The sequence below is a fragment of the Hippoglossus hippoglossus genome, chromosome 23 (genome assembly GCF_009819705.1).
Source record: "Hippoglossus hippoglossus isolate fHipHip1 chromosome 23, fHipHip1.pri, whole genome shotgun sequence".
NCBI lineage: Eukaryota > Metazoa > Chordata > Actinopteri > Pleuronectiformes > Pleuronectidae > Hippoglossus > Hippoglossus hippoglossus.
Window position 1 is genome coordinate 4,674,760 of NC_047173.1, and position 25,040 is coordinate 4,699,799.

General features: G+C 42.7%; 2 protein-coding genes across 6 annotated transcripts in view; one reads left to right on the forward strand and one right to left on the reverse strand.

The window, feature by feature from the left end:
- Positions 1-750: 750 nt before the first annotated feature.
- Positions 751-21,333, reverse strand: slc13a4 (solute carrier family 13 member 4). Of its 2 annotated transcripts, none has more exons than XM_034577846.1 (16): positions 21,181-21,303; positions 14,401-14,529; positions 11,235-11,371; positions 10,834-11,009; positions 10,544-10,607; positions 10,387-10,426; positions 10,035-10,121; positions 9,731-9,915; positions 6,658-6,777; positions 6,311-6,412; positions 5,743-5,844; positions 5,017-5,144; positions 4,389-4,510; positions 3,755-3,916; positions 2,671-2,808; positions 751-2,377 (listed from the first exon to the last, which is right to left on the reverse strand). In XM_034577846.1, exons 1-16 carry the CDS (start codon positions 21,301-21,303, stop codon positions 2,240-2,242), a joined length of 1,953 nt encoding a protein of 650 aa, XP_034433737.1. In that variant the 3' UTR covers positions 751-2,239. The 2 variants fall into 2 exon arrangements, with proteins under 2 accessions (XP_034433737.1, XP_034433738.1); XM_034577847.1 differs by having other exon boundaries at positions 2,029-2,377; positions 10,387-10,423; positions 21,181-21,333.
- zgc:162331 (uncharacterized protein LOC793007 homolog) overlaps positions 21,297-25,040 on the forward strand; it is a 30,871-nt gene continuing 27,127 nt past the window's right edge. For 2 of the 4 annotated variants that reach the window (XM_034577868.1, XM_034577865.1), the window contains exon 1: positions 21,297-21,435. The gene's annotated coding sequence lies outside the window, so the exon portion shown is untranslated. Of the gene's footprint in view, positions 21,436-21,642; positions 21,663-25,040 lie in introns of those variants that run through there. The other 2 variants (XM_034577870.1, XM_034577866.1) reach the window with 2 other exon arrangements.

A 25,040-nucleotide genomic window follows, 5' to 3' on the forward strand; every position in this document is an offset into this window, starting at 1 on the left:
CAGTCAAATACATACTTAGCCTTAATAATTAGTGATCAAGGTTTTTTCTCCAGGACAGTGCCGCATGTGGCAAAATCTCAAAATCGGATGTGTTTTTTTGTGAATAAATAAAAAGAAACTCATTGTTTGATGCGATTTTTGTTTTATTGTCGTTGTACATGCATAGTGTTTTATCGTCCTAAATGGAGTCTCTGAGATGGATACAAACGAGACATCGAGGTTTAACACATAATTTAGGAATATAACATCTCATTTAGAAACAGTCAGAGGCACGTTATCTTTATATTACAAATCTGTATGTATTTACAAAGAAGTGTGGGCGCTGGGTCAAAGGTCACCGCTGCAACACCACCGAGATGTACGAAACCTTCAGCAGTACTGAATAAATTACAAAAGACAAATGTACGCTTCTGATTCTGCCTACAGTTATAATGTAGTGATATAAAAAAAAGCCACAAATTACATTTAAAATTTGTGTAAAAATACAGTATCAAGCATTTCTTTGACATTTTCTTTTGCACATTACAGCAAATGTTCTGTGCAAACCTTTTCATTGACAGACCACAGTGTGATTTAATGGCTGATTGGAGAAACGTCTGCACCACACAACCCTGCGCTCACTCGCTCGAAAGACTTTGGACGCTGCATTCAATACAACTCGGAACTTGCAAAGACTCTGCAGGTTCCCAAATCTGCCTGAGGAATAGTAACACTTCCACGGGGGAAAAGAACCAGACATGTTCGTCCTGCATTTCATAAAAATATATGTTTTTATGACAATTACTCAAGCTATTGATGCTTGATAAAATGTGAGTTAAAGTGTTTTCTGCTAATGGCAAATGCACAAATTAATTTTCATTGATAAAGATCATTACATTGGCATAACTCAGGAGATCAGTGAGTAGCAGTTTCTCAGATTTCATGACCTTATCATCTCTTTCTGATCTTTCCAGATGTGACTAATATGAAAAGCAGGAGGAGTCAAACCCTGCTGAATACACATAATAATGACAGGAGTGCCTCTAACCTCTTCAGCCTTCCAAACCGAAACATAAGAAAAAGAATATGCTGCACGGGCAGAGGAAAGCTCCGAAATCCAGTCAATATAAAATGTTGGTTGTCATAAGGCAACCAACCCCAGACGGCAATATAGTTGAGGAATAAAAAGCATGTATTGCTTTCCACGATTTAAGGAGGATGGTAGTGAACCATTCCTTGGTTCTTGCACTGCTCCGCGTTCACAGCAAGGCACTAACACAGTGAGAGGTTGAATTCCCACAGGAGACATTCATGTTGCAATGTATTACAGGCATCTGGTAACGGCACAAGCTGTGGAGCATGTGTATGTTCAAAGTATGACAGGGAAGAAAAATCTGCTTTGGTAAAGACATCGGTCTGATATTAGGAGACAGATTTCCAAATAAAAATGGAGATAGCAGCTACAGACATCTATGGACTGTATGTGTTCAGTTGCTTTCAGTTTGTAGCTGAATATACACACGTTTTTATCTCTATAGATACAAATCATATAGACTCTAATGAAAAGATACTGGAGAGAGTATAATAGCAGCCACATTAAAAGCCCCTTCTCATGCATTTATCTTCTTTCAGCACAGCACTCGGCTCTTCTTTAACACTGTAACCTCAGTGAAAATCAAGAAAAGAAGCATGTCCGTGGCCGTTTGGCTCATTTCTACCAAAACGGCTCCACAGAGGAAGGCATGAAGTGGCTCTAGAACACTTTCCAGGCAGCTAGAAATATCACTTATCATTTGCCTAACATAAATCGATAAATCAGTTACAAATAACACTTCTTGATCAGCTCTGTAGTTTTTATGGATCTCCTCAGTGATTCGGTGAGAGCAGGATTGCCCTCAAAGATTAATGGAGGGTAAAAGAAAAAGTTTTTCCCTGGAGGTCAGAGCTCCACCTAGTGGCCAGTTTCACGCCCTGCATTCCTTGTGACACCAGCTCATGGATAAAAATGTATTTCTAATTTTTAAATCTAAGAATAGCATAGTGTTTTCTCTCTCTCCCTTTCCTCCCCTCCTTCCCTCCACCCATACCCGGTCTAATCGGTCTAAGAAAGGGCTAAGCTCTGAGTGAGACCATCCTCTCGGCACAACATGTGCCATTCGCTTGTCAAATCCATCCATCTCTTTCTCTCTTTCTCTCTTTCTGTCTCTCACTGATTCATCCCCCTCTTCTTCCCACGTGGGCCCCATCCTCACACCGGTGGTTATAAGATCCCGGTGACGTTCCTGGCCTCTGCCCAGGCTGGGAACTCGTTCAGGTTAAAGAGGGGAGCACCCCACGTGCTTATGGCCAACATTACCACCGCCACGCCGATCAGGTTCACCCCGAAGCCTGCTTTCACCTGGAGGAGAAAAAGGGGGAAAAAAAGATGTAAAGACAAATACAAACCAAATAGAAATACTCTACAAACTGTCAGCTTTAAAAAGTATGTTTCAGTTTGCAAAGAGTTAAGAAATTAAAGAATCCTTCGACCTTGTGGTTACGTAAAGCGACTTTGACTCACTGTACCCTTGAGCCTTTTGATGCTGCAGGTGCACAGAGAGCATGTGACTTTGTGTGTGTAATGTGTGTGTGTGTGTGTGTGTGTGTGTGTGTGTGTGTGTGTGTGTGTGTGCACGTGTGCGCGTGTCGTACCATGTCGCTGATCTTCACGTGGCCGTAACTGAAGACGATGGCGTTGGGGGGGTTCCCGACTGGAAGCATGACCCCGAATGACACGCACATGGTGGACGGGATCAAAGTGTGCAGCGGGTTGATGCGCAGAGTCTCCGACTGGTACGAGGGAAGGGGGTGAGGGAGAACAAAGGGGGGGGGGAGGAGAAAGAGACAATAAATGAATAAGAGAGATGAGAGGAGAAAAGAAAGGAGAGATAAAAAAATGAATTCTTATAAAGAGAAGGGAACACGTGCACTTGACATTAGCTCAGCAGTGATCCACAAGGGGGAAGCAAAGTTATCAGTGATGCTGTTATTTTGATAATGACCCAGAGGAAATGCTACAACACTTTGAAAAGAGCATGGCGGCCAAAAGCCTGCAGTTCCAACTCATATGTAAATCTCAGGTAAAAAATAACATATTATTTCTAAATGCTCAACAATCAAGGTTAAAGTTAGCAAACAATGATATGCATGTTATTCATTCATAATTTACACTGGCCTTGTGTCACAACCCCGCAATTGTAATTATATTTTCATTTGAATGTTGCTAAAGGGCCTGTTCACACACATGTGTATATATCAGTGGTGAACCTTCCACTCTGGTTCACTTCCAATCCATGAGAGTGAGGAGGCGATTTGAACATTTGCCTCCAGTGGCGAGGCATGGAGTTGAACTTTGGTGAACTTTGACCTGCAGTATTCGATTCACATCCGTGCCCTAGCTCTGTTTGGTGCACATATATGTGGCACCGCCCTCTTTCTGAGTGAACCATACTTCAAACTAGCTAGAAAAGCACAGACAAATACTAAATACTGGTGTGAAATCACCAAAACTGAAGGGTTGTTCGATCCCTGGCTCCTCCAGTCTGCATTCAGAAGTGTCCTCGGGCAAGATACTGAACCCTAAATGGCACCTGATGGCTGTGCCGATAGTGTATGAATGCTGTGTGATTGTTTGTTCTTTTCTGCCATAGCACTCGTACTTTTCCTCAACCTGATATTTTGTCATGCCCGTGAACTATGGCCGGTCCTTGTGCGTGTGAAGGAGTGTGTGTCTTACCAGCGCGGACAGGATGGGCAGGAAGACGGTGAGAGTTGCCGGGTTGGAGGCAAACTCAGTGACCGCCGACACCAGCAGGCAGGCCAGCAGGGTGACGGCCCAGGGAGGAAGGCCACTCATGGGCTCCAGCTGTCTGCCGATCCACACCGACAGGCCCGACACCTGCACACACACACACACACACACAAAAAACACTTGTGAGCACTCTCAAAGGCTACAGCCGCTCTCATACCCTTAAGCAGCATTGTCTGAGAGACAGTAACAGATCAGATCAAGTCTCCGGTTATCAAATTATCTGTTATTATTATATGTGAAATTATATGTGAAATTTCTCTGACGTCTACAGTGTTCACAAATATTCTGCAGTTTTGTTATTTCTTCATTATAATCTCAGTTTTAACATTGCACCATTTTTTAAATCTAATTGGAAAACTGGAGCATGACATACAGATATGATGCACATTCCATATATATATATTATATGCAATTAAACCAAATAATTTAGACCTGAATCTAAGTTTTTCATCTCGAAGCTTCCTCGACCTTCACAAGAAAACCTCAACTTAACCATTAGCCCAATTTAATCACCCAGTACTGTAACACAACGACAAACGCACAAACAGAAACCCAGTACCTTACAACCAGCGGCCAGTGCATAGCCTCCTCCCACCAGGATGACGATCTCCCATGGCATCAGTCTCTGAAAGTCCTTCCAGGTGATCATGGGAGCCAGAGGGTCAGAATCTGAATCATCCACTGATTGGTGAAACCACACACACACACGCACACACACACACACACACACACACACACACACACACACACACACAGTAGAAATGTCAGTGTCCTAGTTGTGATCTTACCGACTATTTTTATCATTTTGCAATGTTTTATTTAGTTTTTTGTTTTTACTCTTTTCTCATCTGTAACGCTTTTAATTTTTGTATTTGTGTTCTAATATTCTCTGATCTTCAAATTGCTTTTAAGTGTTAAGCTTTCAATTTTGAAATACAACAAAAGTTTTCCAGTGGTTTTCAACCTGTTGCACAACAGTGGAACACAAAGAGGGGCCTGTTGGGAGTCAGGGCTACTGGCTATTCATTTTTCATAAAGCCCAAAAATACATGATCACAACATAAAGTTTTTCTATTCACCCCAAACATAGGATATCACGACAAACAGCACGTCCACCTGCCTGAGATAAGACAAACATAGTGCAGGTAAATCAAAAACTGCCAAATGCATGAGTGAATGGTGCTGACCTGTGTTTCTACAGCAGGAGGTGGAGGAAGAGGAGGAGGAGGAGGAGGAGAAGGGTCGCCTGGCAGGGATGAGGAAGAGCAGGAAGCCAAGAAGGACAGACACTGTGGCATCGGTCCTGTAGCCTTTCCTGAGAGAGAGAGAGAAGCACAAATTAAAGTGAAATTATTGTCTTTCACAGTTTGAATAGGTGCGTTTACACGAAGCCTAATACTCTGATTATATTTGCTTAGAAGCCCACACAGAATGAAAATGCTCCAAATAGGCTTCTCAATCAAAATAAACAGGCCCAGGCTGCAGGCATGTAATTAAAAGTAAAACATCTTAATGAGACATAAGATGCTTTTGCCAGTGTTTATGTGGGGGGCCTGAAAAAGACAGGAGCTAAAAACCAAGTATTTCACACCGAGGCTGAAGAGAGGAGCAATGGACTGTAGGAGGAATGTGTTCTGACCATTAGAGGATGTAAAGCGTTTCATAAACCTGAATTTGAGCAAGTTATGAGTGCCATAATGACATCGAATACCAAAGAGATGTGTTTTTATCCTGCGGCGTGCAGTCATCAAGATAATGACATGTCTACGTGCATTTCTGTCTGTGTGACAGTGTGTGTTTACCTATTTGTTACTAACAAACTGGACCACTGATCACTGACTGGGAACTAACACGTGTAAGTGATAACAAGACAACATCGCGGTGGTGTGTGTCCCAACATTATGGCCACTCACTTCTCAAAGAGAGACGTCCAGCCAGGCACGAAACCTGGTTCTCTGGTGAACCACAGCAGAGTCATCAGGATGAAGAAAACACCAGTCACCACCTCCGGGTAGCTGAGAGACACACACACACACACACACACACACACACACACACACACACAGAAACCACAAAAAGACTGTGAGCAGCAATTACATGAATGATAACGTCTGGGTGCGTGAGTAAGATATACACACATACTGTTGGTCTTTCTACGCTTGTGAGGACCAAGTCTTTACTTTCAAACGGTCCTTTAAATGAGTGAGAACCAGCCAATGTCCTAGCAGTGCATTGCCATGTGCACAATGTTATATTTATAAACTGAAATGGAAACGACAAAGTAGCTTATTGGGCCTTAAAACATCTTTGGGGCTTTATTTTACACAAAATGTCTTTTTATATCTTGAATTTCTCCCAGAATTTCTGTAGCTGGTTCTCAGTTTGGTTTCCACTGCAGCTTGGCTGAAAATGACCCGAATGCAATAACAATTTAAAACATAGGACGCACACACAAACACAGAGAGAAACACTCGCACACACCTGATGGGTCCCAGTTTCGTGTACTCCTCTTGAATCCTCTTCTCCGACAGCATCTCTCTCCTGGTTTTGCGTTTCTTACTCAGCGAGCATGTTTCTCTGAAGCTGAACACACAACAACAACAAGAAAATCAACCAAAGTGCAACCTGCAGCCACAGGACAACAAACCAGTCTCCTGGTTCAAACCAGTCTCCTGGTTCACCATTGTACAGACGGAGGGATTAACGTGAGGCAATAATGATACGATGGTAAGAAGTGGACAAGTCAGACACACACACAATAATCACTTAGCTGAACAACTTACATCACAGGATACAGTCTGTTTAACACACATTAAAAACACACTCACTTGCAGCCAAGGAAGAGGAAGTGCAACCACAGCCAGGTGAGGACCAGCATGATGATGGCGATGGGGAAGCTGAAGATGAACCATGTTCCGAAGTTGATCACCTTTGCATCTGGATAACGACTGGAGACACAGAGACAGTTAGTTTAGTTTAGGATATCTGTGTGTGTGTGTGTGTGTGTGTGTGTGTGTGTGTGTATTTCCTTGCCCTCTCGCCCTTCACACAAACTGACGATCACATTTATTTAGTTATTGATCGATGATGTCGGATCATGAATCCGGATCGTGAAGGTCGAACCGCCGACCTTCTGGTTACAGGACGACCTGCTTTACCTTCTGAGCCACAGCCGCCCAAAATGAGATATGAGATGAGACGATAGGATGTGATGCCATGTGATATCATACCATATGATACACATTATTGTCCCCACAGGGAAATTTGTGACCGAGTCCATAGTAATAGAAAACAAATAATCACCAAACCACATATAAACAGAACAGTATATACTGCAGCAAATCACAACCCCAAATGACACATATTGCACATTGTGTACCAGTGGACATTCATCTTCAATGCACTTTAAGCTCTAACAGAGCCCTCAGTTTTCAGAGCTGTGTAAAGTGTGTTTGCTCAGACGTGCTTCACTGAGCCTTGTGCTGTACGGACACAAATCAGGGGAGAGGTGACATCCAGAGATTATGATGGTGAGGTCGATAAGAGCAGCAGAAACAACTCTGCCGTCCCTTCAGGCGTCGTTCACACCTTAGTCGGAGTTTATTTGCCGTCTACTGATCATGCACTGGATAAAGAATTCAGGTAATCTGGGACATTCTTTGCAATTTTGAATTCTGCGACTTATTCTGATATCAGGTCACACTTGTATTAGGCTTTTTTAAAAAGTCTAAATAACCTTGCTTAATATTACCAATTTTTAAAAAGCATTATGAAAGAATGACAAGGACAGAAAGCTGAATAAGAAAAGCTATATTATTCATAGAAATGTCCCAACTGATTATGCGCTGGTTAGTTAACCAGACAATCAGTTTAAACAGGCGGGGAAAGACTGTATTTACCATTAACTCCTGTCTGACAACTGCAAATCAGATTACAAATCCACTTACAACAATGCTTTCAACACTTAGGGACCTGCCTCCAGTGCTAAAGGTCATGCTGGTATGTTACATAGAGCAAAAGCCGACGGGATTTAAAAAATTCTTTCTTCTGTTTCTCTGGCCTTGAAGAACGAAGGGGCCTGAAGTTCGATGAACAAGTGGGCGAAGGAGCAACATTTCAATTTCAGAGAGGCCACAACCTCTGTAAATATCACTGAGTCTGTCTTCTTGCACAGAATCAATGTTTTTGCTCAGGGAATTGGTCAACTTTAGTTTCTCGTGTCAGCAGCGACTGAAGAAAATCATACCCTTCTCAAAAGAGAAGACCAAAGTTTGGGTCAAAGGACGCTCTATAACTTTAAATGTAACTTTATCAAATTTCATGGCTTTGGAGATACAAGTCAAAACTATAAATCTCACAGGGGCACAAAGAGAAAAAGTCAGGAGATGATGAAAGTTAGTCCTCTAATCTATGCACCATAACAGTGGGTCAAATTCCATGTGACTTCCTCAAAGAGGTGTTGAGATATGTCATATGTCTTAACTAAAGTGGCGCACCAACCCTCATTATCATCCACAGGTTAAGAAATAAAACAATCCCAAAAATGGATGAAATATGTAAAGGGTTGGATTTTATAATGAGATGTAAATAGGCCAATATCCTCAATATTAAAACCTGAATTCTCTAGCTGGGCTCTGCTGATATTAACTGAGCTGGAGCACAGTAGCACCACATATAGTGTAGAAGGGGAATGAAATGAAGAATAACAGGGACCACCAGGAAGAATCTCAGTGGGCTGGTCGCTCTGTGAGACAAACTTGAGCATCCTTTTTTTTTCCCTTTAGCTTGAGCAGCCCATAGATGCATTGTGAGCCCACTTTGATTATGCACCAACCCACATACTGTATGGTGATGCATTTCATTCCCTGTGAATGGGCTGATGTCATGCAGGACTGAATTGCGGTACAGTAGCCGGTCGCTCTGTGGACCGCTTGTGCAGCCTTTTCTTTTTTTTAACTTGAGCAGCCCATAGATGCATCGCCTGCTTTAATTATGCACCAGCCCACCCCCCCCAATGTACAGTAGCAGTACGTAGGGGTGTTCTCATTCTGGGCTGATGTCCTGTGGAAGCAAAGCTGAATTGTGGTGCCGTTTCTTCGCTTGCGGTAGAAGTTGAGAAAAATTCCTCTTTACAAGCAGTTAATAATGGCATTGCCCAAGCAACTAGAAAGGGGGGAGCTGAAAAGGCAAGAGAGAAAAAAGCTGATGCTGCCTGCAACATGTATGAAGATATTCCAGGTCAAAAGGTGTCTGTGTCTGTGTGTGTGTTGCTGGGGTCAGGTTCAGTACTAAGACTCAGTAAGACCTGCTGTAGACAAGGACTTGGACCGGCTGGCCTGAATATATATATACACACACACACACACACACACACACACACACACACACACACACACACACACACACACACACACACACACACACACACACACACACAGACACACACAGAGAGACAAAGCTCCACATGCACACTGAATCAAATCATGACCTTTGTCCAACAAGCTGCGACATGAAGGAGGCCATTCTGCCAGGCTTAGAGCAGCGGCCCGGAGGAAATCTGCTCCATTAGCCCTGTAGAGGCTGATTAGTTTGATCTCGGACCCCATGCGCCAAACACCCCGCCACACACACACACACACACACACACACACACTCCACCAACATGAAGTGCGCAGCAGCCTAGAAATCACTCACAATGTAAATATGCTTGAAAACTTATGGTATCTCTGAGCTTCCCTGAGCTGATACAGGACCAAAAATATCTTCCCAATCCCAGAACAGTTGTTAAAGCTACTTTATCTTCTTATTTCACAACTTGAGTGTGTGTGTGTTTGTGTCTGTGTGAGTGTGTGAGTGTGTGTGAGTGTGTGCTCATTTGTGCGTGTGTGCACATGTACCTACGTGTTAAACTGCTCGGCGAAGATGAGGTTGGTGGACGTGCCGGTGATGGTGATGAGTCCACCGATGGTCGCGGCGTAGGTGATGCTGAGCGACAGGCATTTACAGATCATGTGATCCCTCTTGGTGGGATACTGGGAGTCTCTCCTGGTCTTCACCCGCTTCACGTTTGGGATTTCGATCGCAACCTAAGACAGAGGTGAGATCGGTCGTAAACAGCAAGCGAAGGAGAGTTTCTCGTTTCTTGTTTCCAGCTGCTCTACAATCACACATCTGCCTCTTCAACCTCCAAGAAAATGTTCCTCACCTGCGGCAGGTGTCCATTGTTGTGTTGGATGAACTCCTGGCTGGAGACTGGCATCAGACCCAAACCATTTACCTCCCCAGTCTGTACCTGAGAACGAGAGGATTTACATATAGCTCATGGATGTTACTGTTCTAATGCTAATTATTGAAATGATTTCTACTTAGCACAAACAAATCTGAAGCCCGACCGCTACATCGGCTGATCATTCATCATTTGATCAGTTTTGACATTGGCCGATCACAGATATATGGGTATTGGCATATAAAAACTGTTGTTATATGTTATATAAAACTTTTTTTAACAGGCCATGATGCAGGAAAAGATGACTGGGGTAATTGAGTACAAGTCTCACCTCAGTTAGTGTAGAAAGCTCCCGTTTGGTGCATTCACTGCTGGAGAGAGGACAAATAATGGTTGTATGAATTAACAAGCTTGAGTATCTCATAAGCCACAGTTGACAAATCAGAAATCATAGATTGTCCACACAAATATACAAACACAACACGTACCTGTCGCTGCGGTAGAGCAGCTCCAACTGGTTCTTATCCAGGTTCTCTTGTTTGTCTGAAACAGCTGTCGACCACATTTATTATTATTAACAGTGTAACAGGGGAACAGTTGGTGTAACACTGAATTTAAAAAGGTTTTCACAGAATATTTGTGGATCCACAGTCTGTTAACACATCTCAGTTTTTTCTCTTTGAGTGCGATGATCAAATATAAACAGTATCAAGTTCATGTGGTTGCAGGTGATTCTAGATTCATGTGATTAAAGACTTGTATTTAAAACCCAACGTACCGCCGTCATCCTCGCGGGCGTCGACGGTTTCGGAGTCCTCGTGGCTGTCGGCCAGACCGGTGCAGATGAGCTGCTGCAGGACGGCCTCAGCTATGGGCATCACCATGGCTGTGGTGGACGTGTTGCTGAGCCACATGGACAGAAACACTGTGCAGCACATGAAGCCCAGCACCAACCTGGAGGAGAGAAGAAAGAGGGACGTTAACGGGTGTGTGAGTGTGTGTGAGTGTGTGTGAGTGTGTGTGTGTGTTTGGACCATTTCCAGAGCCAGTCTTAGCTTTAGGGAGTAAGGGCACGTTGGTCAGTCCTCACTTCTTCGACCTAAATCTTACGACAGGAACAGGTGTATATGTGAAATTGCCCGCTGTACTGAGCGCATGAAAAGTGTGTGAGCTGCTCACATGCCAGGCTTGGCCCCTGCGATCATCACCATGCGCAGAGCGATGCGTTTGTGCAGGTTCCACTTCTCGATGGAGGCTGCCAGGCAAATGACTCCCATCAGCAGCAGGGTGGTGTCTTTGCAGTACTCGGCTGCCACCTGAACACACACACACACGCACAGATTCAAATCTTTTAATTTCACAATAAAAATCTGCCTTTTCAAAATATAAAACAGTTAAAAACTGTCGATGGGAAAAAAGGATCTAAGGAGACTCTTCACCCACTTCCCTACTTCACCCCCTCCTTGGTCTGGATCAACACAGTTTGCCAGTTGTTCTTTTTAATCTGCTCTACTTCCCACCCGCAGGGTTCACAGCCTCAAAGCATTGTGTAAGCCTGCGTCTCCTCACCTCTCACCTAAAACTCTGCTGCACCTTCTCCTCCTTGTGTTACTCCACAGAAACGCCACAGAAAGAAGTACAGTATAAGAAGTAGCTAGTTCTGACACTGAGCTGTTAAATATCATCCCTTGGATAATTTAAATGTGATTTTTATGATGTACATGTAAGAAGCTGAAAGTAGGAAATACGTGGTACTTCTGCTTATTTATATTAACGCAGTGAGGATTGAGTCTTCTGTAGCGGCCGCAGGTTCGATTCAGCCCAAGGCCATAGTGCCCAGAACCTCTTTAAAGAATTAATAAGAAAACATTTTATTTTATTGACTCATATAACCAACTGCTCCATACATTTCATAATTGAAATTAGACAGGATGAACTGTTTCAAAGTTCTAAGAGCTGCTTTGCGATGAGAATATTTGCCGTTATTCCACTAGATAGAAGAATTAGACAAGAAAAAATGTATGAAACAGTTGATCGCTCGCTCACTGTTTACTAATGTGAGCTTTAGAGGTGAGACATTAGCCAGAAGAGCCAGTTAATCACTTCTCATTTATATTCAAGTCTTTGGTTATTAGAGAAACTTCAGAGACTTGATGCTTCAGAAAATTGCTGTAAATCAAACAGCAAGTCTTGGTAATCAGCCATTAAAATGTCTTCTCTGAGATGATTTGAAAGAGATTTTAATGATATTCATATGGCTGCAAGTAACAGTTATTCTCTTGATTAATGGTGAAATCTAAATCTCACAATTATCCCTGAACCAATGACATAAAAATTTGAATTCAACAGAACTGCTGCTAATAAGGATAATCAATATATGATCTGATATGACAAACGAAGGAAGAAGATCCTCTAGTATCATCGGTGGAATCTCTGCATGTAAAATAACTAAATACAAAGAGCAAAGAACCATTTTCAAAATGTATCCAGTGATCTGTGAGCTGTAGAGCCAACAGTCAACAAGGAATGACTTAAATATGCATCTTACTGAATGAGGAAGTCTGCATGGATATAGGACATATAATTGCCCCCCCCCCTGTGTAAAATGAGTTAGCCTGAGTTTAAAGTGATGCTTGCTGCCATCAGCACTTGCAGTGAACACATGAGTGACAGCTGAATAAATCTTCACTGTGAGTCATCAGTATTAAGCAGCCAGGAGAAGTAAGTGTTGAATAATGAAGTAAGTCGAGGACTGTGGTTGTGTATACTGTACGTAGTAATGCTCCAAACAGGCATCCTGCCAGTGGCCACTAGTGGGTTGAAGTGGGGGGTATTAGGGGAGACTGGAAAGCACCATAACAGACTGGAAATGTTGCATAAAGCTCTCTACTGGCATATTTGCGGACCACCATCACAAGAGGCTTAACAGCAGCGTTCACAGGCTGCTTTGTCACTGCTTGTCAATGCGATTTGGTCACATGAGGCGCACAACTCACTTTTTTTATGTAACGCTGATGAGAGTGGTGAAGACGACGGGGGGGCTGTTAGTTTAATTGAGAGGAAACTGAGACTGTGTCAAACCAATCAAATCTCACAGGGGCGGAGCATCCGACAGCGCCGGGCAGTGGTGATTGGTTGGAAAAAGTGTGAGTGGCTGGGTGTCGGCACGTGTGAATGCAGAAACACGAGAATAAGAACACTGATTGATGATGGTAATGATGATAAGTGTCAATTGCCACCTGGTGGCTGGCTGCAGTATATTTCATAAATCCCGCCTCCTCCATGTTAATGAAAGGGACTTGGACCAAACTATAAAGTCAGTACTATAAAAACAGCTGAGACCGACTCATGAGTCGAGTGTGTGTGTATCAACTGGACCCAATTGGGCAATGGTGAGTTTCTGTAGAGCCCAGTCAGAAGTCGTAACTGTGAGTAAGCTACACCCCAACTTTGTAGTTAAAGGCTGCCCCTATCTGGTTGGAGTATAAATGCATCATTATGCACACCCTGCCCCTTTAAAAGCCCACAGAAACATGCATGTGGATCTTGACTCACTGGAGTTCAAAACACTAGAAGGCCTTTTACCCATAATTCCTTCTGATCTGGAATTACTCTACATCCACATATACACCAGATCTGATCAGCTGACTCGTACTAACAACACAGTAACACATTGTAATATCCCGGCATTCAACGGCAGCCGGCAATCGCCGTTAAGCCCGACACAGATAATCGCTTGCCATAAATAACACAAGTGTTTCTCTCACTCTTCCCCCATCACAGGGACACACGGTAATATTTACAGTCGGGCTGGTTTTACAATTAGAGAAAAACTAAGCTCCTGTAAAAAAAAAACTGTTTGTGGGGAACAGGTTTCCTCAGGTATCAAAATAGCTCTGCAGCATTTCAGTGGAGCAGTTCTAGAAGTGCATGTAAACAGATAGATTTCATCAGACGTTTATTCAGATTAAGGCCAGCAGACTTTATTATTGTTGACAAATACACACGAATGACACTAAAAGTAAAATGATTTGACTTTATCCAGATTATTCCTGAATTTGGGTTGAAGCAATCAGAATGTGTTGTTTACATGGTCGACTTTAAATCAGACTGAGTCACTGAGTAACAGTTATCAGTGGCTACCTCTTATAAATCAATTCAACTTTGCCTTCTGGGGAATAGGTCATGTTTATTTTGTTAATGTTTCTGAAAGTTTAATAAACACTTATTAGGTTAGAGAAAGGTGCTGCTAATTATCTAGTTGTACTAGACCTGTCTGTTTTTGTACCTGTTGTCTGTGAGTGAAGTTCTCATGAAGAACCAAAGACAGATGACTACAACTCACCTCGCTGGACTTCAGTACCCCGAACAGCGGGTAGAGGAAGGCTGGGACCAGAGCGGCAGCGCCCAAGGGAACGGCCTCGGACACCCAGTAGACCGCCGTCACCATCAGCACGTACGCGCAGCAGGCCTCCTGCAGGCGGGGACATGAACATTGTAAGGTCAGAGAAGACACAGGCTCATGCTTCTTTATCACACTTCCACAACACAGCAGAGCTTGGCTACACAAGCACACACACACAAACACATACACACACTCTCTCTAACACACACGTACACAAGCACAAACACTGATGTTGCTATTAATCTGGTTATGGTTATGTAATATCAACATACCAGTCGCTCATGCCGCCCTTTTGCAACACCAGCGGGCTTAGTGACAGGCTCCCCAACTTTAAAAAACAATCTCGTGACATTGGTTAAGACCTCATGAAAATTACCAAGACTTTCATTAATCATTACAACAATAAAAGCCCCCGAATCAAGCCTCTTCCAGCGACTCCACACGTCTCCAGCACCTCACACACAATTTCAATTCCAAGCCAACATTTGGGGAGTAAAGCCCAAAATGTGTCCCCCGTGCCCTGTTTTCCACCAAGGCTTTATCACAGCCTGTTATTGGTTTCCTATTGTCTGCCCACTTTAACGTAAAACAAGCAGTTCATGCATGCTGTGTGATCTTGCAGCGCTTTTACACAAGATCAAAAATTCTGTTTAATATCTTGCAGTAACAGGTCAGTTAATCTGAAATTAATAAACCCAGAGGGGGGGGATAAGCTGCAGGGTTACAGCACAAAACGTGTCCAGGCCTGTTCAGAGCAATTCAAGCCATGACCTTGATAAATATATTGCATCTTTGCAGTTTGAATTTTGAATTTTGTTACATGTTGGATGTTTTTGTGGGTAATTATTCAACAAATAAAATGAAATTTCAAATATGACCTTTCCCTCTAAAAAACCCACTATTTAAAAGCATATAAGGCGGAGATAGACCAAGACTGTTATCAGCTTATTGCAGATATAGGTGTTGTTGTATTCATAAGAAACACAAAAGTTCAGGAAAGAATTGCCAAACTAGGCATGTGGTAATTTATCAATAAATCAATCAATCAAACCTTTCATGCGGGTTAGTGCAGTTCAAAGTGCTTCACATGTGATTGACACTATGATAACAAGACCGAACCAGGGATGGAATTGGGAAAACCTCTTTCTATAAATAAGACAGTGCTGACCACCACGTCCACATTATAGACTTATAGACAATCTATACCTGAAAGACCACAGAAGGCATGAAGGTCAGTATCGATCGCATGTCGAGATAAAACGGTGTGGAAATGTTGTATCACGATTATAGAGAACAGAATTAAGACAGTATAATGTATAATGACGGTATTGTTAATGTCAGAGTCAGGACAAAATATCAGCATTTGTTGAATGCACGCGATATCGCCAGTGGATGTTAGCATTTATTAGCTTAGCTATGGTGCGACTTCATTGTCATCTCACATCTTAAATAGCAAGATACCAGCTGAACTCTGAAGCAAATGTACAGTCTGTGACGCATGAACACCAACTGAAACTACAGAGATAGAAGAAGAAAGCAGAATTTAGAAAAAGTATAATACATGACACTTTGATGAAAACTGATCACTTGGCACTAGTTTGGCTTTAATGGTACAGGCTTTATACCCCTGAAGCCACAACCTGTGGATTTCACTTGGCAAGAGGGACGTGGCGTTTCCCAGCATTAAGCACTGCTGGATTAGACTGAGAACAGAACAAGGTGTTTGGGTTTAAAATCAAAGAGGATGTCGCCAAGGAAAATGTAATTTAAATCCCGTCACAACAAACAACTTTATAAAGAGAAATGTATGTATGTATGTTTTTGCCCGACAGCTGCCGGCCTTCCTTTGTCTCCTTCCATTTGGTTAACAAGAGTTTCAATCTGTCTGTATCTCCTCCACGTTCAGGAAACATGAGGTCACCGAGGACGCTGCATGATAACGGGATTAACACACAGATAGGCGTTTGATTATTGATCAGTCATTGAGACAGAGAAGAATGGAAAGAGGAAGAGAGAGGTGGAATCAGGGAAGAAAGACCAAATAGACAGATTAATGGAGACAAACATGGATGAATAAATAAACACATAGGGACAAAGACGCACCAGCAAAGATGATCTGATTCAGTAGTCAGTGATCATTGATTATTGGTCTCTGTCTATCAGAAGACAGTTACCACACACACTAAGATCCTTAAACATTGATCTGTGCTTCTCTTTCTGTCTTTAGTTCAAACTGCTGAGTGAGCAGAGAGGCAGGTATCACTGAGTCACTGATGCAACCTCTCTGATAACTTGTCGTGTCAGGGGGCGGACGTCGATACATGCTGGTCCTCTCATGGAAACAGAGAGGCAGGGAAACGTGTGACCTAACCAGTATTTCTAACAACTTTTTGTCCTCTTTGAGAGTTTTTCTCTTCCAGAGTTGATCATTATTCATTTTGACGTGAGAGAAACAAAGGTGTAACCGCAGATCACTGTTGAAGTCAATGACATTTTGAGGCCAAACAGTGCAGGGCCGAGAGGAAACAGTTGCTGTGACAAGCATGAAATTGGAGGATTTTTTTTTTGTTAAATGTAGGTAAAAGTTCACTTGACTTTCTAAAGGCTGCAGAGGAATGTGCTGCTGCAGAGACTGAATGTGTCAATGGATCTAAATATCACATTGGACACTACATGACTTTACATGTTGGTACTGATGTCCTTTATGAGTAAGTGGATGACCCTATATAAAACCATGACCAGGTGCATTATTTTCAGACACACACACAGCTCTGACCTAACAGCATTAGCGTTCTGCAGTAATGCGACTGTCTACAAAGCTACTGTTTTATGCTCGTACGCTAGTCGTGTAGGGCTTTTTTTTTTTATGTCCACTTCCCATCCACTAACATGGAGGAGGCAGGGTTTAAGACCTATAGTACTATCAGCCACCAGGTGGCAATCAAGGCGCTTTTGCTTCACTTTTGGGGAGCTGTCATGTTGTCCATTTTAATATAGAATAGAATAGAATCCTTTTATTGTCATTGCACAGTGTACAATGAAATTTAGCAATCTATGAGTCCATGATCTGAGCTGATTTAGCATCTGCTCAGCTAACTATAAAGTGTGTTTACATAATCTCATCAGCATCAGTGTCTCTGTCGTGAGCTCGGCTGCCAAATATTCGACAATGTTAACTGAATGAGAATCCTTCAGTTTTCCAGTGTGATGGATTTGTGTCCAGGGTCCAGCTCACTCAGCTGAGGGGGAACCTTTCTTTGACACTTTTTCTTTGCTGACAGGCCAGTTTCTGTGTCAGCGTGCAACAGGAGCCCATTGATTGTCTCATCAGCTCCCTGTTATCTGTGGTCAGCTTAGGATATGGAGATGATTGGTGTTTAGAAGAAAACACACAGTGGTTTGAAAACTCCTGATAGGCAAATTAGGTCAAATAACAGATCAATACAGAACAATCAGCAGAGAAGTAAGTAACTTTTTAAACTGTCAGATAACATCCCAGTCAATCTATAATTACCTCAGCGTGGTACACACACACACACACACACACACACACACACACACACACACACAATATGTGTTGTAGACAGCTACATCAATCTTAGTTCCATACTTTGTTTCCTTAAAATACTTCATAAACATGTCAAATTCCTTCGAGTCATTGGTCAAGCATTCATTGGACCCTCTCCAGATCCACTTCCAAATGGATGTTAAAGTGGACGGCTCCATCGACTCCCTGCCCCGCGGGGCCTTCACTCACCCGGACAGGCCAGTGAGTCATGTTCTTCGATTCCTCCAGCGCCTTGAACATCATTCAGTCTGCCCTGCTGGGGAAGAGCATGACTGATGCTTCGCTGGTGTCCTAGATCATGGACCATCTCAGCAGTCATCTTCAGCATGTCAGACACAGTGGTGAACAGTCCTGGAGTTCCACAGGGCACCGCCATGTACCATTCTCTCTTCACCCCATACACCGTTGCCCTCTTATACAACATTGAGAACTGATGATAACCATGTTTGGCAGGTTAGCCTGCTAACATTTGTCGATGAGTACTACACACTAAGTACAGCTGAGGTTGATGTGGATGCCATGAGTTTTGCAGGGCTTTAACGCCAAAGTACTGTATACACGGAAAGTTTTAACCAAGGAGGGTGCTAGGTAAAAAGTTTAAGTGATCAGGTAAGTTACTAAAACTCATCGTGAGGGGGACACGAATGTCTGCGCCAAAGATCATGACAATCCGTCCAATAGTTGTGGAGTTATGGAGTCAAATCCATTCAGCATTATCTATCATTGGTCCTTACTCGTCTATGACCTGGCCTGACTGCACCCAGCAGATGTTCTGTCCTCCTGCAGCTGGACACAGTACCACTCCACACACACACACACACAGTACACACAGTACACACAGTACACACACACACACACACACACAAGCGCAGTGTCACTCTGAACCCCTGTCACATTCCTGACACCGTCTGGGGTCCCTGGTGTCGTAAGATCGCCACGTGGGGCCAAAATCCAGCATGGCGGTGGGTTGATTATATAACTTAATTGCTTGGATTGTTTCTTTCTTTTTCTTTGTAGTGAAGCTTTTGTTCTTTGGCTGTTTTTTTTCCCCCTTGGCCCCATCCTGTGCCGCCTACTCCTGCCAAACATCCACCAGTCCTGACATAACAGCAAGGCTTCTGGACGACACTGCTGATTGGCCGGCGGACAACTAGCGAGCACACGACGCTTGCTTAGAATTAATGATGTTATGAGAAACACAAACACCTACGACTCATATAAAACATCATCACACGCCTGTCACCACTAATACCATTGTTACAAGTGGTTTAGCTACAACAGTGCTAATATAAATGTGTGCTTTAGGTCACGTGACTGCATTATTAACCAAATATATCCAAAACATAAACCATGTATGTGTTAATCTATTTAATTCACAACAACTGGGAAAGAGATGATTTGGTGATTATCTTTGTTCTGCTTCACTGGTGGAGTCTGAAGTGTTTTAAAGTAGTGAGCACAAGACACATTGATTTAGATGTAGATATATAAGATATATAAATTCCTGGATCTCCTTATTTAGCATCTGTGATGGGAGAGCGGGCACCGAGCGCCCAGTTTGTGTTGCTCATGAATAAAGTCACGCAGCTGATGTGGGCCAGTTTTACAGGACACATTTCAGAGCATGCATCATTGTTCTGAAGGTATTTTCAAAAGAAATGTATTTGGAAAAACATCTTTTTCAGATGGAATATTTCTTCTTCCAGGTGGTTTAAGGGGTCGTTGAGGTTTTTCGGGAAATAACATGAGAGCAGTGGTAATCGCCCCCTCTGCGTTTTTCAATGCTTGTCTGGTGTTTGTTCTCTCAGAGAGACAGATGCCTGGTTGTGACTTGAATGTAATTGTAATTCATGAAAGGCACAAACTGTGGACTACGGACTTTGGAGAACAACATCCTGAAAAAGACGTTTTTTGGGGGGGGGGGGGGGGTTGCTTCTCATGCTGCCAGAAAACATATCCCTGGTAAAGTTTGTCTCAGGAGGAAATTAGGAGGAGGAGGCCGATTGCAAATCAGACAAATCACAACGCAGGCCTGAAGAGCCACTAAAAATGATCCTGTGACCTGTTTCAAAATCCTGTCAACACCACCACCCCCGAACCGGAACCAACTCCATGACAACATGTTCCTCAACAGGAGATTTGTCCTCACAGACTGAGGCAGCAGCCCTGTGTCTTGAAAACACTGTGCATCACGTTTCATTTAAAAAAAAGGTGAATGCCTGATCCACAGATTGGGTTTGTGCAGACTGAGATAATCCTATTGTTTTCTGAGCTGATTCATCTGTCTGTGGAAACCTTCCAGAAGCAAACCCGAGCTACTACAACACACAACTTTTAACTTTCTGTCCTTTTGAGCAGAGCACTCATCTCCATCTCATCAACATGTCGTGACATCTCCTCTCCAAGCGCACGGACACACACACACACACACACACACACACACACACACACACACACTTAGCTCATCTGATGATTGGAAGGGCTTGAGAACAAGCATTCATCTAAACAAGAGACAGTGTGCCTTTTGACTGATTCTCTCTCTCTCTGTCTCTCACTCACAAACACACGCACACAAACACAGGCACACACACAATGACACAATCCCATCAGGACACTGCAGCCATTAGCAGCAACCAGGGGAGACATCAACACATCAGCTGGAGGTTTTGTTTACAGCTGTATCGGATTGTTTTCTAGGTATTTATTTGACTTAAACTGTATTTATAAAGACTAACTTAATTACTTAATAATCTAATTTAGCGTTTCAATTAAAAGGCAACAGTAAGTGTACTGTATTGTGTAGTTGTCTGCAATGTATACCTCTTTTGGTATGTGTCATATCACGATAGTATCTTTTCTGCCTTTCTGGAATATGTTTCAGTGTTTCAAAAATAATTCTTCCTTTATATATCCTATATCTTTGAAATCGTCCTAGATGTTTCTATGATCCAACACATGTTCTTGCTTTTCAGTAGAATAGTAAAGCATTTCCTCTTTAGTGAATTAAATGGTGTTCAAATTGTTTTTATGTTTTAAAATGAGGCCTATGCTTTTTCTGGAAGAAGTTAAGAAGTTCCTGTTCTGTTTGTGTGCCTATAATAACATTTAAATGATAACAGAGAGTCCATGTTTTCTCAGTTTGCTGTACTCACGCTGGTGGGGTGGATGAGCGGCAGCGGGAGCAGGGACAGCGGGATGAACACCACCAGGATCAGCTTCCTCGCCCTCCACAGCTTCCTGAACAGATCCATCCTGGCGGCGGCCTCCAGCCTCATGGGTGACCCGGGTCTCTGGATCGGAGCGGCCACAACTCAGCAGCAGAACCGGGCGTGAGGAGTCACAGGCGCGGGGGCAGCGTCCAGGCACCACCGGCCCTGGAGAGCTGGAGGTGGGAGTGAGGGAGGAAGGTGAGGCCGTCTCTAAGAGGTCCTGACTTGCCTGTGCGCTTTTACGCACAGGCTGCGGACGCTGGCCGGACCTGTGTGTGTGTGTGTGTGTGTGTGTGAGGTGGGTTAATTTGCCTGAACTTATTTTTCCACACTGAGCTGTGGCTTCCACCGGGTCCAGCTCTCCTCCCCACCCGTGTGTGTGTGTGTGTGTGTGTGTGTGTGTGTGATGCCTTCAGTAACATCAGGTGAGGCCGCCGGTACCTTTATTACCATGGCTGGATATGCTAATTAACCACTGCTGTGCGCCAGCCTCACTGGCTGCTGCTCCACCAATCAGGGGTGAGTAAAGTTTTGCACAGGGCGTGGGTGTGTGCATGTTGCTCTCTAAAGGAATATTATCCAGATAAGGTGGAAATAATGTTCCGTTTTTAAAAACATTTTCACAGTATGAGAAATTCTAGATTTTAACAATATATATTAGTTAAAAATATATTGTAAAGTAAAAAAAGAAACTTGACAAACACTTAAATATTACAGGTTGTTGCTATGAAGTGTGTGTGCATAAAACTATTTTAATGTTATTATAAAATAATGGTTTTCTATGACGAAGTTAGCTCATGAGTTGAAGCTGCAGCCACACACTGCCTCCTAGTGGATTTAATTAGTCAGTGCTGATCTGTTCTTAAAGAGGTAGGGAATTTAGAATTTATAACCATAGTTTTATTACTTTGGTTGTCGAGCCCCCAGAGGTGGGGTCAACAATAAAAATTCAACCATGGGCCTTGTCTTTGTTTCAGCATTGGAGAGCCAATATCGTGCATGTTCATTTGTCTTTAGTCAGTTAAGAAGGAATTGGATTTTATGAACGTCAGTTTTAGGACAGTTTCTAAGTCTTGAAGTTTTTTCTCATTAGTAATCAAGGCCCAGTAGAATTACATGAGGTTTTGCAGGAGTAAAAAAGTGACTCATACATATAGAGGAGTTCATGTTCTCTGTTGCATTTAAAGAAAAAGAAAAAACAAGCTGAATCTGAGGCATTTAATCTGTTTTTGAACCATAGAGATGGATCATTGATCCCAAAAGTGAAGCCAAAAAATATCTTGATTACTCCCTAGTGGCTGGCTGCAGTTAATTAGTTATTTGATTATCTAAAAATGGGGTCAAAGGTCATGGCAGCTGAAACGGACTCACGATTGGTTGAGCTTGTGTATTGGCAGGACCCCGACACTGCGGCTCCACACCACGATCAGTATTGCAGCTCTAAATGACGTAAGATGTAAGAAGACAGCGTTCATATCTGGGATGTTTTCAGACAGTTCATCAGACTTGATTTCTGCACTGTGCGCTGTTTAAGTGCTCCGACACAGGAGAACACACAATATGCGGGGCCTCTTTTAAGCTCCAGATAAAACAAGTTCATGTTTACTAGGATGAATATGAGAATTAGAAATAAAGTAAATTCTTTTGGAGGGCCCAACTCTGCGAGTGATGTCATGGTGAACCGACACCTGGAATACACCTGCAGCAACACGATAACTTAAACCAGTAGAGGTCAGGAAAAGCTAAACGTTTATGCAAACTTTTTATCTCAGGGACACTTGATGAAATTGGGCATCAAGATTAAGTAGTAATGCAGGTGTTTCTTTCAGGCCCCGATAAATTCTCTTTAAAGTGTGTATTTGTGTTGCATAACGGTGCCAACTAACAACTTTGGTTTATGGGGACCCTGGAGGTTTGGGGCTCAGTTCATATCCTATTCTTGTCTGGTTTGTTTTTAGCATACCAGCATTTTAGCATTTGTTAAATTTTTGATGCTGCATTTATCTACATTTCTGAACTGTGAAATTGCACAAATTATTAAAACATATTTTTAACACCAGGGAACAGATTTCATTCAGAAGGTGCAAAACACGGGACGTTACATGAAAGAAGTGTATTTAAAACGTTGTGGTGGGTTGTTACATGACAAATTTCTCAAATCTATCTTTTCAACTCAACAAACAACCACACAGCTTTTCCCTCCATTGTGTAATGAGGATTAATTCTTTGCATCTCGTCAAGCAAACTAAAATCCTGGCTGCCTGCTGAAAGCAAGGAGACGTTTGCAGGGATTATCCGCTCAATCTGCTGTAATGTGTGAAAAGGGATAAGAGCAAATGAGACTTATTGAAATTATACGTGAGTCAAGGAAATGTACTATTTAAAGCTAAAGTATGAAAACAAACTTGCGAAATTCGCAAGTCACACAAATATATGGATATGTGGCTATAATTTACAGGGTGTTAGTCCGAAAGTTAAATCTACGTGTGTGTGTGTGTGTGTGTGTGTGTGTGTGTGTGTGTGTGTGTGTGTGTGTGTGTGTGTGTGTGTGTGTGTGTGTGTGTGTGTGTGTCTATTCTTCTTTGGACCTTGTGTAACCCAAACTCTTTTTAGCTAATTCTCTCTAATCCTCTTAAAATGTGTAAAAACTTTGTCAACGGTTTCACACTTCACACAAGTTGTTATTTCTCTCTCTCTCTCTCTCTCTCTCTCTCTCTCTCTCTCTCTCTGTGTACTATATATTTGTGAGGAACATTTTGAGCATAAACCTCACGGAATGAGGACATTTTTGGAAAGTGAGGACATTTTTTAAAGGCTTGTGTCAGGGTTAATACTTAAGGGTTTCTTCCTTAAACTTTCTTCTACCTGTGGCCACACCCACTGACAGTGCTTGCCTTCCCTCTGACTGACAGCTGCCTGCAGAGCGTCTCATTCGGTGAAGTTAGTGATTCCATCATTCAAGAGGTGTATATTCATTCTCTAGCTCCTCCCTCTAGTTTTAGGTGGATTTGATTTGTGGTGCAGCTTCATTTTAAACATCAAACCTGTGCCTCCATGTTGGATACTGTCGTAGACCCTGAGGAGGAGCTGTCCAGCCAACAGTGGTGCTGAACACTGTTTACTGGCAGCATTGTGTTTCCCTTGGCTCATTAGTTCAACTCATACAGTTTGCTTGACTACAGGTTTGTCAAGCATCTGCATTTTAGCAAAAGTCAAAGTCTAAATGTGTTTTGGGGCAAAGTTTACAGTTTATGCTACTTTTACTAACAAAGTCATAGCAAAGGTAATGACGCAAGTGTTGATTTGTGTATTATGATAGTGTGTTTAAGGTTTGAGCATCATAGCGATAATATCCATCCATTATCTATACCGCTTATCCTCTGAGGCCGCTGGGGGGCATGGAGCCAATCCCAGCTAAGAGGGGGGGGGGGGGGGGGTAAACCCTGGACAGGTTCCCAGTGTATTGCAGGGCGGACATACAGAGACAAACCATTCACACTCACATTTAAACCAACGACAATCTCAAATGTTAGCAATATATGTATGCAATCATAAACCAAAATACAGACATCTTTAACACAAAGACAATTCCTCTAATACAATATCCCAGGAGAGCCAGTTAGAGTTCATGGGTGGTTGGGAGTCAAACCAGTGTTTCAAGGGTTTTTAAGATAAACATAGACAGGGATACAACATTATATAATATAATATAATATAATATAAGTGGAGGTAATTAATTAATGAGTCACAGTAAGGCAAATTGAATGAAGGTTAAATTGCAGTAACATCTGGCAACCACAAGA

What these genes read in the sequence shown, in the direction of transcription:
- slc13a4 (XM_034577846.1), bottom strand. Translation starts at nt 21,303, where the DNA reads ATGAGGCTGGAGGCCGCCGCCAGGATGGATCTGTTCAGGAAGCTGTGG. An exon ending in GGGTACTGAAGTCCAGCGAG is followed by an intron (nt 11,372 to 14,400) that starts GTGAGTTGTAGT and finishes GTGTGTGTTCAG; the next exon opens with GTGGCAGCCGAGTACTGCAA. An exon ending in CACTGGCCGCTGGTTGTAAG is followed by an intron (nt 3,917 to 4,388) that starts GTACTGGGTTTC and finishes GTGTGTGTGCAG; the next exon opens with GTGTCGGGCCTGTCGGTGTG.